At 52.3% G+C, this 11,551-nt stretch overlaps 1 protein-coding gene across 1 annotated transcript in view; it reads right to left on the reverse strand.

Moving 5' to 3' along the window:
* Positions 1-11,551, reverse strand: part of STAC (SH3 and cysteine rich domain) — a 67,430-nt gene that overhangs the window by 16,628 nt on the left and 39,251 nt on the right. The window contains exons 3-5 of the mRNA XM_069084445.1: positions 1,850-1,950; positions 1,094-1,175; positions 218-333 (exon numbers count right to left, since the gene is read on the reverse strand). Of these exons, the coding sequence (XP_068940546.1) occupies positions 218-333; positions 1,094-1,175; positions 1,850-1,950 (299 nt within the window). The remainder of the gene's footprint in view (positions 1-217; positions 334-1,093; positions 1,176-1,849; positions 1,951-11,551) is intronic.

Here is an 11,551-nt window from a genome sequence, read left to right on the forward strand (position 1 = left end):
CCCTCTGTCTCTCCCTCCCTCTCTTTTTCTCTTTTCTCTCTGTCTCTGTCTCTCCCTCTGCCTCCCTCCCAGTCTCTGTATCATTGTCACCTAGTCTGGTGCCTAGCTTCATAAATAGGTAATAAACGGTAGGTGCTTAATAAATGCATGTTGAGCTGCATTGTCAGCAAATATCATTAGAGGAAAGACCAGAGTTTCAGAGAAAGAGGAGGATTACGGAGTTCCGGTTGGGAGAGCTGGCTCCGCTTCCTGAGCTTCCCTTCTTGGTTTTCTGTGCCAGGGACGTGCCAAACCGGAGGGCCTCATACACTGGGTCCACCTTGTTGCCACAGGCTGCAACAGAACACAGGAAGCACCCACGAGGGGAACCATCAGGCCCTCCCCAATCTCCCCATTGGGAAGGGCAGTAGAAACGGTGCCTGGGGCTGTCCCTGAGGGGCTCCTTCCTCCCCACTCCCCCAGCCCTGGCCTTGCCCCATCTCTGGTGGGCATGCGCTGGGCACAAGTGACTGATGTCCATGGAATGCTGGCGGGCACTGGGACACCCGTCTCAACCTCTGGTTCTGGGCCCTTCCTAACCCCAGGCTCAGGGTGACTTTCTCTCTTTCGTCTCATGTCTAATCCTCTCTTTCTCCAATCAGCTTTCTCTTTTCATCTGTAATGGAAGGTGCTGAACTCCCTGAATCCAGGTCTCCTGGATTTGGGGCTTTAGAAAATGCCCCAGAGTACAAAAGCATGACACTGAGACATTGGGACAGCTGGGAGAAAAGCAGGAGGCATGTGACAGAGATGAAAACAAGAAAGCTTGACCTGTTCGGGTGCTTTCCCCAAGGAAGAGGGTGAGGGATGATGGAGGGTTCAGAGACTGCACTTCTTTAGCCCTTGGCCAAGGAAAGCCCTGATTTGGGGGACTGGGGAATACTATGGAGAAGGACACCACTGTTAGGGCGTGACTGGGCAGGACCTGTAGGGGGCCCACCAAGCAGAGGGACCGCCCAGCGGGGGGCCGGACCTGCAAGGGGGGGGGGGACCCGAAGGAAGCCCCGGACCCGCAGGGGGCCCTCCCGGCAGCCCAGGCCTGCTCACCACTCACCAATGGGCATGACTTCTCTGATGCACCCAAACTGCTCCTGGATGAGTAAGGGGGAGCTGTAGTAGCGCCGGAACCCCTTGGGCTGGAGAAACAGAGAAGGCCTTAATGTCACTGGTGCAGGCCAGACCAACCCGGACCCCGGGAGCGCCGACCCTGTCTCTGCTCTGGGCTGCTGCTGAGCCCCAGAAGCCCCCCTTCCTTCGGCTCTCTTCTTACCAAAGGGAAAACAAGGTTCCTGGGGGCCATTTGGCCAAGCTGGATTGACCCGAGTACCTAAGACTGGACAGGTCCTGCCTGGCCTGAAGTAGCAAGTGGCCGTGGGTCCCCGGGAGGCTAAGCGGCCAGCTGGCCTGTGTCTCTTCTCTTCCTTCTCCCTGCACCCCACGTCTGGGATAGGGGCAGCCCTTTGAAGTTCAATGACCCCCTTTCCCGCCGGGGGATAAAGCTCCCCCCACGTCACGAGATCAGCCTGGCTATATTGGGGACCTATATCCAGGACCAAGAGGGAGGTGCCTTGAGCTTGTGCCTTTGGGCACAGCCCAGGGGCCTGGCGGATAGAGCCTGGGCGTGGAGGAAGAAAGATTTACAATCCTGCCTCAGACTCTTACTGTGTGTGCCACCGTGGGCCACTCGCCTCACTTCAGCTTCCCCATCTGTGAAATGGGTATAATATCAGCAGTCAGTTCACAGGGCTGTTGAGATGCCAGTCCAGGGCTGAGCAGGTTTTCCGGCGCCCTGGACCTGAGCCCAGCTTACCAGTTTGCCCATGCAGCGCTGGGGTCCAAGGCCATCTGCACACTTGTGGTGGAGACTCATCTTGCACGCTTTGCAGCGCAGACCCTGCTTGGCATTGCCCCCTGCCAAAGACAGCGGGAAAAGTTTGTTATAGGCCAGGGTGGCTCCGGGAGCCCTGAGCTGGAGGATGTGCGGGCTCTCACTGGGTGGGGCAGCCCTGCGATTGGCAGCAGAGTGGAGTGTCTGTTGTCCGTACACAGCCACGGAGGAGCTGCCAACATTGGCGCTGGGGTCAGACTGACCCCCCTCATGCACCAGGGCACCGTGCGCTGCAGGCCCGGGGTCTGCCCCGGACTGGGGTGTGTAACCCTTGGGATCTTTCTCCATAAGCTGACGCCAGGGGCTCCCACCCACTTGCCTCCCAGGGCCGTCTTTGGCGTCTGAGCCTTCCCTCCTAATCCAGCCCACAGAGGAAGAACACACCCTTTACTCTTGAGCGTCATTAGTGTTATCACAAGTTTCTTCAGTAGGGACTACGGTGCCCTCAGCCCCCCAGGCCAGGCCCTTCAGGCTCTACGGGTTCCAGATCACGTCATGCCCCTGCTGAAAGACTCGAGGGGTCCCAGGTCCCTCGAGGGTCTGACCCTCAGCCTGTGTCTGCTGCTGAAGCCCCGGCCCGGCCTCCGCCCCTCCTCAGCCACAACAGCACAGGAGGCTTCTTTGTGCAAGCGCAGTGCCCAGCACGGAGTGAGTGTGCTTCAGGGTCACAGGTAAGAGAAGAATATTAAATAACAGTAACAGTGGCTGACATTCGGATAGCATTCACTGTTCGTCAAACATTGAGCGCAGCCAGCGTTCTCCAGTACTGTCTGTTTTCATCCTCACAGCCCTGAGAGGGAGAGGTGATTGTTTTCCCCATTTTACAGATGAGAAAGCTGAGGCAAACAGAGGTTACGGGACTTGCCCAGGGTCACGAAGCTACTAAGCTTCTGAGTCTGAACTTGAACTCAGGTCTTCCTGATTCCTGGCCCCAAGCTCTACCCACTGAGATCTGTAGGTGCCCCCTTAGATCTGGAAGGGATCTTGAAAGCCACTGAATTCAACTCCCTCACTTGACAGATGGGAAAACAGAGGCACACGGAGGTTAAATGACTTGCCCAGGGTCACTGTGGCTGTAGCAAGTTCAATTCTCTCATGATTCATCAGGATGAAGGCCAGTGTGAATTTCTCAAGCTGAGTATCCGTGCGAGGTAAAGCTGGGAGGTACCTCCCCTCGAGGCTGACATGGCACCTTCCTTGCTCTCCTTGAGACCACGTTTCAACCACTGCAGCTGGGTGGAGATGTGGCCAGAGAGCACTGGACCATAATTCAGGAACACCTGAGTTCAAATCCTGCCTTACCAGCTGTGCAGTCCTGGCCTCCCACCCTGCCTCAGTTTCCTCAACTGTAAAATAGGGATAATGGCAGTATCTGCCTCTCAGGGTTGTTGTGAGGGCCAAATGAGATAATACTGGCATAGTGAGCGCACAGTGGGTGTCTGATAAACGCTTGTCCCTTTCCCCCTCCCACCTCACCTTTCTAAACCCCCTAAGTCTCACCTTAACTGTAGCCTGTGACTGGTGGTCCAACCCCCTGCACCCGTAGGGAACCTTGGCTACTGGAGGGACATTTTTTCCTCTGGGGTCCCCCCACACTTCGACCTGCTCCCTGTTCCTCCTGCCCTGTCTGTAGGAGGGCACTCCAACTGTACTGGACTTTTAGTCGTTAGTTCTGAATTCCTTCTTAAATAAAAAGGCCACTCTTTGGTTGGGGTTAAGGAGATAAAACCCCTCCCCGCATCTGACTGTCACTGACCTCTCTGGTTCTAGGGAGGAATTCCCTTAGGCAGAAATAGTGAGAATATGGGAAATAGCTCTGGGGAGGCCAAGTGCCCAGGGGAAGAGGAATAGGAAGGGAGCTGGGAAATCCAGAACAGACTGCCTTCCCCTTAACCTTCCACCACCCGCCCACCAAGCTCTGGTGAAAGGAGGCTCTCAGCACCAGAGGAGGCGAGGCCAAGGAGGAGAGGCCAAGATGAAGGGGAGGAGGCCTCTGCCATTGGGAAAAGCAAAAAAAAAAGATGGTGCAGCAGTCTTGTTTCCACTGAAGGAGATGGCGAATAAAACTGTGAGAATGGGAGGAAATGAAAATGGAGGCAGATTCTCAAATTAGACTTTCTCCCATGGGCCTCCCTCACCCTGATGCCCACTTTCCCCCCAAAGGACTCCTTACATTTGACCCTACACTGCCACCATGGAAGCAGAGGGGAGAACTGGCTTTTATTCCCAAGCCGGGGTCCACCCTGATCCTGGAATCGGAGCATAGTTCAGGGCTGGAAGAGACCTGAGAAGTCATCTCATTTCTCACTTTAAAGATGGGAAACCATGATCTAGGGAAGGGAAATGACCTGCCCAGGGTCACTGAGTGGACCCTCAAACAACCGAGCTGAGGTTCAGAAAGAGGTTTCCTGAATCTCCACTTAGGGTTTTCCTCCAGCATCCCATGATGCCACCCCACTCCCATCACCCCGCTTTTCTTTGTGTGTCCTGGCTCCACTGAAGAAGACACAGGGTCAATATTTCTAGGGATTTCTGTGAAAGGAAAAAAGGGAACATATTTTCCATCATACCAGCTCCTTGTCATGGAAGATTGATTAAAAATAACCCCTTAGAGCCCCCTCCTTACCCAGGACACACTTGGAAGGGCTGTGGGATCCCTGGAGGGGTTCCAGGGCTTTCTGGGAAAGTGGAGCTCAGGGTGTTGGCTCGAAGCATCACGTTTGCTGAGCCCACGAAGGACACCCCAAGGGGCCACCAAAAAAGGGAGACCCCTGGAGCCCTCCCACCCTTCCTCTCATGGTCACTTCTCCAGCCCCTGTCTTCCTTCAAAGCATTAATGGTATTCTTTGTTTATAAATGCCTCTGTGGGTCTTTCCTATTTCGGGGCCTGACTGCTAGTGGAAAAATTCCCTCTGCTTCCTTCCATCTCCCATCCCCACTGGCTTTTAAAAATAGTAGGAGACGGACTGGCTCAGGCTCTTATTTGGAGTCCGCAGCCTTTCACCTTGAAGCCACCAGGTCAATCCTGCTGTTTATTGGCTGTGGGATTTGTGTGTCACTGGATTCGGGGGCAGATCTTTTCTTGGTGATGTTCCTCAACAAGAGTGGGTGGCCACTGGACAAGCAGAGATCTGTTTGGAAGGTGATTGCATCTGATGTTGTTGGCCCACCCATCCTTGAGCATGTCCTCTGAGCTGAGAGCCCACATCCCACCTGCTGACAGGCCCCAGGGGCATCCCTGTTCAGGTCAGTTCATTTTTGAGCCTGCCCTAAGAACCGAAGGCCTGGGCTGAGCCAGGCCCCTTCCCGGTGCTCTTCCCAAGCCCTTACTGTTGGATCCTCAAGGCTGGTTCCAATCCCAATGGCTCCTTGACCCTTGATAACTGGCTCTGTCATTCTTTAAGCTCAGCTGTAGTTCTCCCAACAACTTGGCTCTCCATGAAGACTCCGGGGATCTGCTTTGGGTTGTGCCATGGTCCCCATCATGCCTCTGTTCCCAGGGGCCAGCCTCTCAGCACAGGCCCCACATCTCTCTGTAGCCCAGGTCTGCTTCTGGGCTTTGAACCACCATGTCATGGAGCATGGCAGGCCCTCCAGATATCTGGTTCCCCTACTTGTCTAACCCTTTAGGCCTCATCACAGGGACTTGGTTCTGAGTCACCTAACTGATTTTTCTAGATTCGTTTGAGATTTGGGCAATCTGTAATGCCAGGTAGCCAGTACTGTGAAAAAAAAATGGAATGGCTCCTTGGTGACCTCCTCCCCGCACACTTCTCTTACCCTGATTACTATGGAGGGGTGGTGGTAAACAAGAGGGCTAGACTTGGATCAGGGATCTGTGTTCAAATCCTGACACACATAGTGGGCAGGTCACCTGATCTCTCTAGGTCTTAGCTTCTTCCTCTATAAATGGAGAGAACATTTGCCTCAAAGGGTGGTCCTTGGATAACATGCCCAGCCCTTTCCTAGACTCGTGGTTGGGATCATACGAATGACCTCCAAGTCTGACATGGAGGAGGGGGCATCAGAGGCTGTCCTGCCCACTACACTCCTTGGCACATGGATGTTCTCAGCAGAGTCCTGAGGGAGGGCCTCACTCACTGCCACACCAGGCAGCTTTGGGATGGCTTGGACAGGCAGGAAGCTTTTCCTTCTGTTGAGTCCAAATTGGTCTCCCTGTAATTTCTACCCATTTATCTACCAAACAGGAAGACAACAACCACCACTGGGAGCAGGCCATGGGTTCTCAGCTTCAGACGCCACAGTGACGGTGGGAAAAAAACAAAACCCCAAACCGAACCAAAATGAAGAGTCCTCCATTTCCCAGCATGCCTGGAAGAAATGTCCAAGTCAAGGTGGCCAGGAGAAGGGAGGGGGCTAGAAGGAGCCTCCCTCGGGAGTGAGGGCAGAGCAGCGGGCAGGGCAGTGGGCAGAGCAGCCTCCATCCCAGGCAGGGGAGTATCAGGTTCATACCTTTGGGGAGCTCGCTCGAGGTGCTGTCTTCTCCGAAGAGAAAAAGCCAGACTATGGCTGGGCTTGAAGCTTTCTTGAAGGAGGCTTGTGCTGCTGCAGGAGACCAACAGCATCGGCTGTGTTTGGCTGGGAGCTGCCTGCTTTGTATCTTCAGCAGCCACAGATGAGGAGACCCTCCCTCTCCTCTTGTCTCTCAGCTCTGGACTCCAGGATTTGTTTGTGGAGACACTAGGCCTCCCACGTGGACTCTTTGCTCTAATGGTGATGTCCCCTCCGCTTCCATGACACCCAGTAGAATGGTCCCCTTTCTGAAGGAATGCTTCCTCTAGTGGCCCAGGAGCCTTTCTAGGGGAAATGGTTTCTCTCATCTTCAGGAAGCAAGACATGTAGCAACTCTCAGGCCCTCTGGGACTTTTGGGCTGTCAAAATCCTGGGCTTTCAGAGCCACAAGGGACCAATCCCCTCATTTTATGGGGAAAGACACTGAGGTGCTGTAGCAGCAAGCACCCCAAGTGCGTCCTCAGGGTTTGCTGCCCATACAGGTTCTTGGATCTGCTTTGTTAAAGGAAAGCAGCTCAAAACGGGTTAACAAGCTTACTTTAATCAGTCAGACCATATATCGTTTACCTTGTTCAGGGGAAAAAGGTCAGCACCCCGAACTTCAAAATATACAGGCAGAATTATCAAGACAGAGACAGATCAAGTAGACAGCTTTCCAAACTGTCCAACCATTACATCCATACCCAGTCAACATCTGGGTTTCCACATCTGGGTTTTTCAAAGCCGGGGGACTCTCAACAACGGCTTCCCAGAATTCAGATCAAATCACAGAACACTTTTCAAAGTGAGTCCCAAAACAAAGCTACACATCAGGGCTTATATAGCCTTCTCCTGGCTCAGAGAATGTAACAACCTTATTGACTCACTGGCCAATCAAGAAGTATCTACTGAAAAACAAGCCTCCCTCCCCAGGCTTCAGGTGCATTTTAGCCTAGGGGCAGGGAAGATCTTCCAAATTTGCATTCCCATTACAGGTGCAGAGAGAGGAATGCATTTACTCAAGGTCACACAGTCTAGGTAAAGAAACAAGCAGGCTGACACACTGCGGAATGACCCACTCGTTTGTGGTCTTGTTCTGTGGCAGCTGCAGTAACACCAAAGGATTTGTGATGGAATAGTGTTCTTAGGAAGAATACCAGTGCAGATGGAAATGGCCATGGGACAGACTCACGTTTCCCAGAATCACAGAATGTCGGAGCTGAATATGAGCCAGTCAATGTTTAACAAGCGACTTTTCTAAAATGTACACCCAGCTCACTTTGTAAGTTTAATGTGCATAGCTAACATTTTCATCATCACTCTCTTAAGTCTAGAAATCAACAGAACAATAACCAAGCCCTCATTTGTGGTATTTGCTGATTTCCACAGTCTATGTGCTCACACCGAAAATTTAACAGGGAGGTCTGGAGAGCCTCTCTGAGGGGGCTCCAGCTTCCTGCTGCTCGGGGAGAAGCTCAGCAGCATCTAGCCCAGTAACTTGTCTACACTGCACCTGACAAGCAGCCATCAAGCCTGTGCTTGCAGAGGGCAGGAGAAGGGCTGCTGTCAGAATCTTCATGCAGTTTAGGAAGTGCGTTTGCAAGCTAGAGGGTGGAGACTGCTGACCATTTGTACCCTAACTCCCTCCTCCATCCTCCAGGACATCTTCCTCCTCTTTCTTTATGACTAGTGCTGGCTCACAGACTTCCTTCCATCACATCCTCAGTTACTTCTACCTCAGTGCTGATCCCCTTGGGATGGGATGAAGCTTCCCAAGCTCCTCTGGTCCCCCCTCCATCCACCCGACGATCACTTCCACCTCACCCAAATACCAGACTAGGAGATTCCCGGGACAACATCCTCTCCTGCCCCTTCCCCTCTCCCTCGACCTGCTCTCGCCTCTCATTGCAGTCTTGGGAGTCAGGCGCCCTTGGATTCTCCCAGGCTACCACCCTGGTCTTGGGCTCAATGACTTTCTTACATTGCCTTGATGAGTGAATCATTGAGTTTAAATCTGGGAAAGGAGATGAGTGATTGTCTATGGCAACCCCACCACTTTGTGGATGAGGAGACTATGGCCCAGAAGCACGTCACAGAGACAGGTTCCAGACCCAGGCTTTCCCACTCCAAATTCAGTGCCTTTGACACCCCCTCAGGATGACTTCCCAATCTCTTCAAGAATGTTCTGGCCTCTCCCTTGGGCCTCTTCTCTCTTGGCCTGCCATTCCCCTACTCTGCTAACCCTTAGCCCTGGAAAATGGGACCATCTGCTTTCTTTGACACCACCTCAGTCTGGGGCAGGGGGAGGATCACAGAGCTGTGCTCTTCAGGTTACAGAATCATAGCCTCTCAGATTTCCCTGAATGGGACCCTCAAAGGCACCGAGCCCAACACAGCCCTGACCAAGAATTCCTTCTATAAAATCTCAGCCAGGTGAATGCTGGCCTCTGACTGAAGACCCTCAGGGAGGGTGAGGCACCTCATCCCAAGCAGTACAAATACTTCACATAACAGGACCTTGAGGACGGCCATGTCTCATCTCCCTCCCCACTCCCCTGATCTTCTAGGTATGAGAAAGGCTCTCAAATCCAATGCAAGAAAGTCGTCATTGCCGGGAGTGAGGAGATCGTTTTCTCTCAAGACTTCATTTCTGATTTACAAGAACCACCTTTAGGCCTTAATGCCAGCTGCTTCTCTGATTGGGGCAAGAACTGAATCCTGAATCCAAGATAAGGCAGGAAATTTAGAGTTTGGGTTGAAATGGATATTTATCAACTGCGTAGTTCATACTTAACATTTACTCAATACGGAAAGTTACTTGGCTTCAAAACTGCACAGTATGTCTTCATCAGTCTTTTGTTTTGTTTTTATGATTATCACATTATATCCAGCTAAACTGGTAACATAGAGACGGGGTAACATGGGGACAGAGCAACGTGGGGATTGGGTGACAGGGACCAGGTGACATGGGTGGTGTGGGGCCAGGGTGACATGGGACAGAGATCCCAGGTGGCATGGGGACAGGGTGACATAGGACAGAGTTCCAGGGTGGCATGGGGACAGGGTGGCATGGGGACAGGGTGACATGGGACAGAGTTTCAGGGTAGCAAGGGGCAGGATGGCATGGGGACAGGGTGATGTGGGGATGGGGTGACATGGGACAGAGTTCCAGGGTGGCATGGGGATGGGGTGACATGGAACAGAGATCCAGGGTGGCATGGGGCCAGGGTGGCATGGGGATGGGGTGACATGGGACAGAGATCCAGGGTCATATGGGAATGGGGTTCCAGGTTGTCAGGTAACAAGAGGGGTATTTGTGTTCCCAGGTCCTGAGAGTCAGGGGCTCTTACTATCTCTTAAGAGAAAACCTTGACTCAGAAAAAGAGAAAGGGATGCCTGAAATGGGAACGAGGGACCCTCAAGGGCCAGCTGACAGGGAAGACCTTCTGCTTGGTTGATGAGGATGGCAATGCCCAGCACGCACAGCTCAGTCATTACAGCCCTTTCACTTGTGACATGGGGGCACCTCCATCCTGAGGATGGCCAGCCTCAGTGTTTGTTCTGGGGCCCCCTCACTCCAAGCACTCTCAGGAATGAGGAGGGGGCTGGGCTGTGAAGGCACAGTGGTTATGGCAGGAGTGTCTTTGAGCTGTGGGTGGGACCCTGAGATGGCACTAATTGGGTTAATGAGCAGGAGACAAGGCAGGTCCTAGAGAGGCTGCTGAGCCCACCCCCACATTTCCCAGCTTCCTCCATTAGAGTGGAAGCTCTTTCAGGGCAAGGATTGTCATATTCACTTGTATCTATAGCTATGGAGCGACCCCCGGCAAAGGGCTGGCCGACTCCCCCAACCCCCGAGACTTGTGCTTCTCCCCAGACTGGGAAGAGATGAAACTAATGCAAGATCAGTGGTGGAAGAGGGCAGGTTTTCACCCATGGCTATGGTGGGGCACGTGGGAGAGAACAGGCAGCAGGGACCCGTAGTGGGACAAGACCCAAGGTGTCCATATCTCATTCTCCCTTCCCACGCCCTTGGTCTTCTAGGCATGGGATGACGTTCTGAAATTCTATACAAAGAGATCATTGTTGTTGGGAGTGAAGGGGGGGAGGAGAAGCAGACAGAGAGAGAGACAAAGGGAGAGAGAGAGACAGAGAGAGAGACAAAGAGACAGAGGGACAGACAGACAGAGGGAGAGACAGAGAGAGACAGAGGGAGAGAGAAACAGACAGAGACAGAAAGACAGAGAGAGACAGAGAGAAACAAAGAGAGACAGACATAGACAGACAGAGAGACAGAGAAAGGGGGAGAGAGACAGAGAGACAGAGACAGAAAGAGACAGAGAGAAGAAGAAGAAGAAGAAGAAGAAGAAGAAGAAGAAGAAGAAGAAGAAGAAGAAGAAGAAGAAGAAGAAGAAGAAGAAGAAGAAGAAGAAGAAGAAGAAGAAGAAGAAGAAGGTAGAGGCATGGTGGTCATTCCATGACAACTCAGGAGACTGTAGCAGCAGTGGATGCTGTCCACTCCTGCAGTTCCCTTCTGTAAGATCATGAGAGGGATGCCTTCCATCTGGATGGCCAGACTTGGAGGTCTATGTGTATTTTATCACAGGTACTTGTGTACCAGAAACAGGAGTGGGGAAAGAAACAAGGTGGAAGAACAAGAGGGGAACAATGGGTGAGCCCTGCCCTATCCCCACCTTATTTCCATTTGCGCTGTTCTCAAATTTGTCCTGGTAAAGAATGCATTTGCTGGATTTCATCTTGTTTCTCAGAAACACTTGCTGTCAACCCTGGCCTTGTGTTGCTAGGTGTTCTGTTGTGTGTGTCACGAAAATACACTGGGAGCCACGCAGGAAAGGAGGACCCTTCCTAAATCAGTGCTAGGAGCTCAATCCCCAGCCCCTTGCTGGAGTTTTGTTTTCTGCCTAGGAGCCTAAGCACAAGGCATTTAGCAACTGCACTTCTAAGTGCAGAATCACTATGAATTTGAGCATAAATTTACCTTTCAGATGCAAGTCATATTACATCTATAGTACTTAACAGTGCCTGATGCATAATAAATGCTTAATAAATGAGTATCTACACACCTACCTATTATCTATCTATCTATCTATC

Source organism: Petaurus breviceps, unplaced genomic scaffold (genome assembly GCF_028583685.1).
Source record: "Petaurus breviceps papuanus isolate PSGF00001 unplaced genomic scaffold, PetGlider_PUasm1.0 174, whole genome shotgun sequence".
NCBI lineage: Eukaryota > Metazoa > Chordata > Mammalia > Diprotodontia > Petauridae > Petaurus > Petaurus breviceps.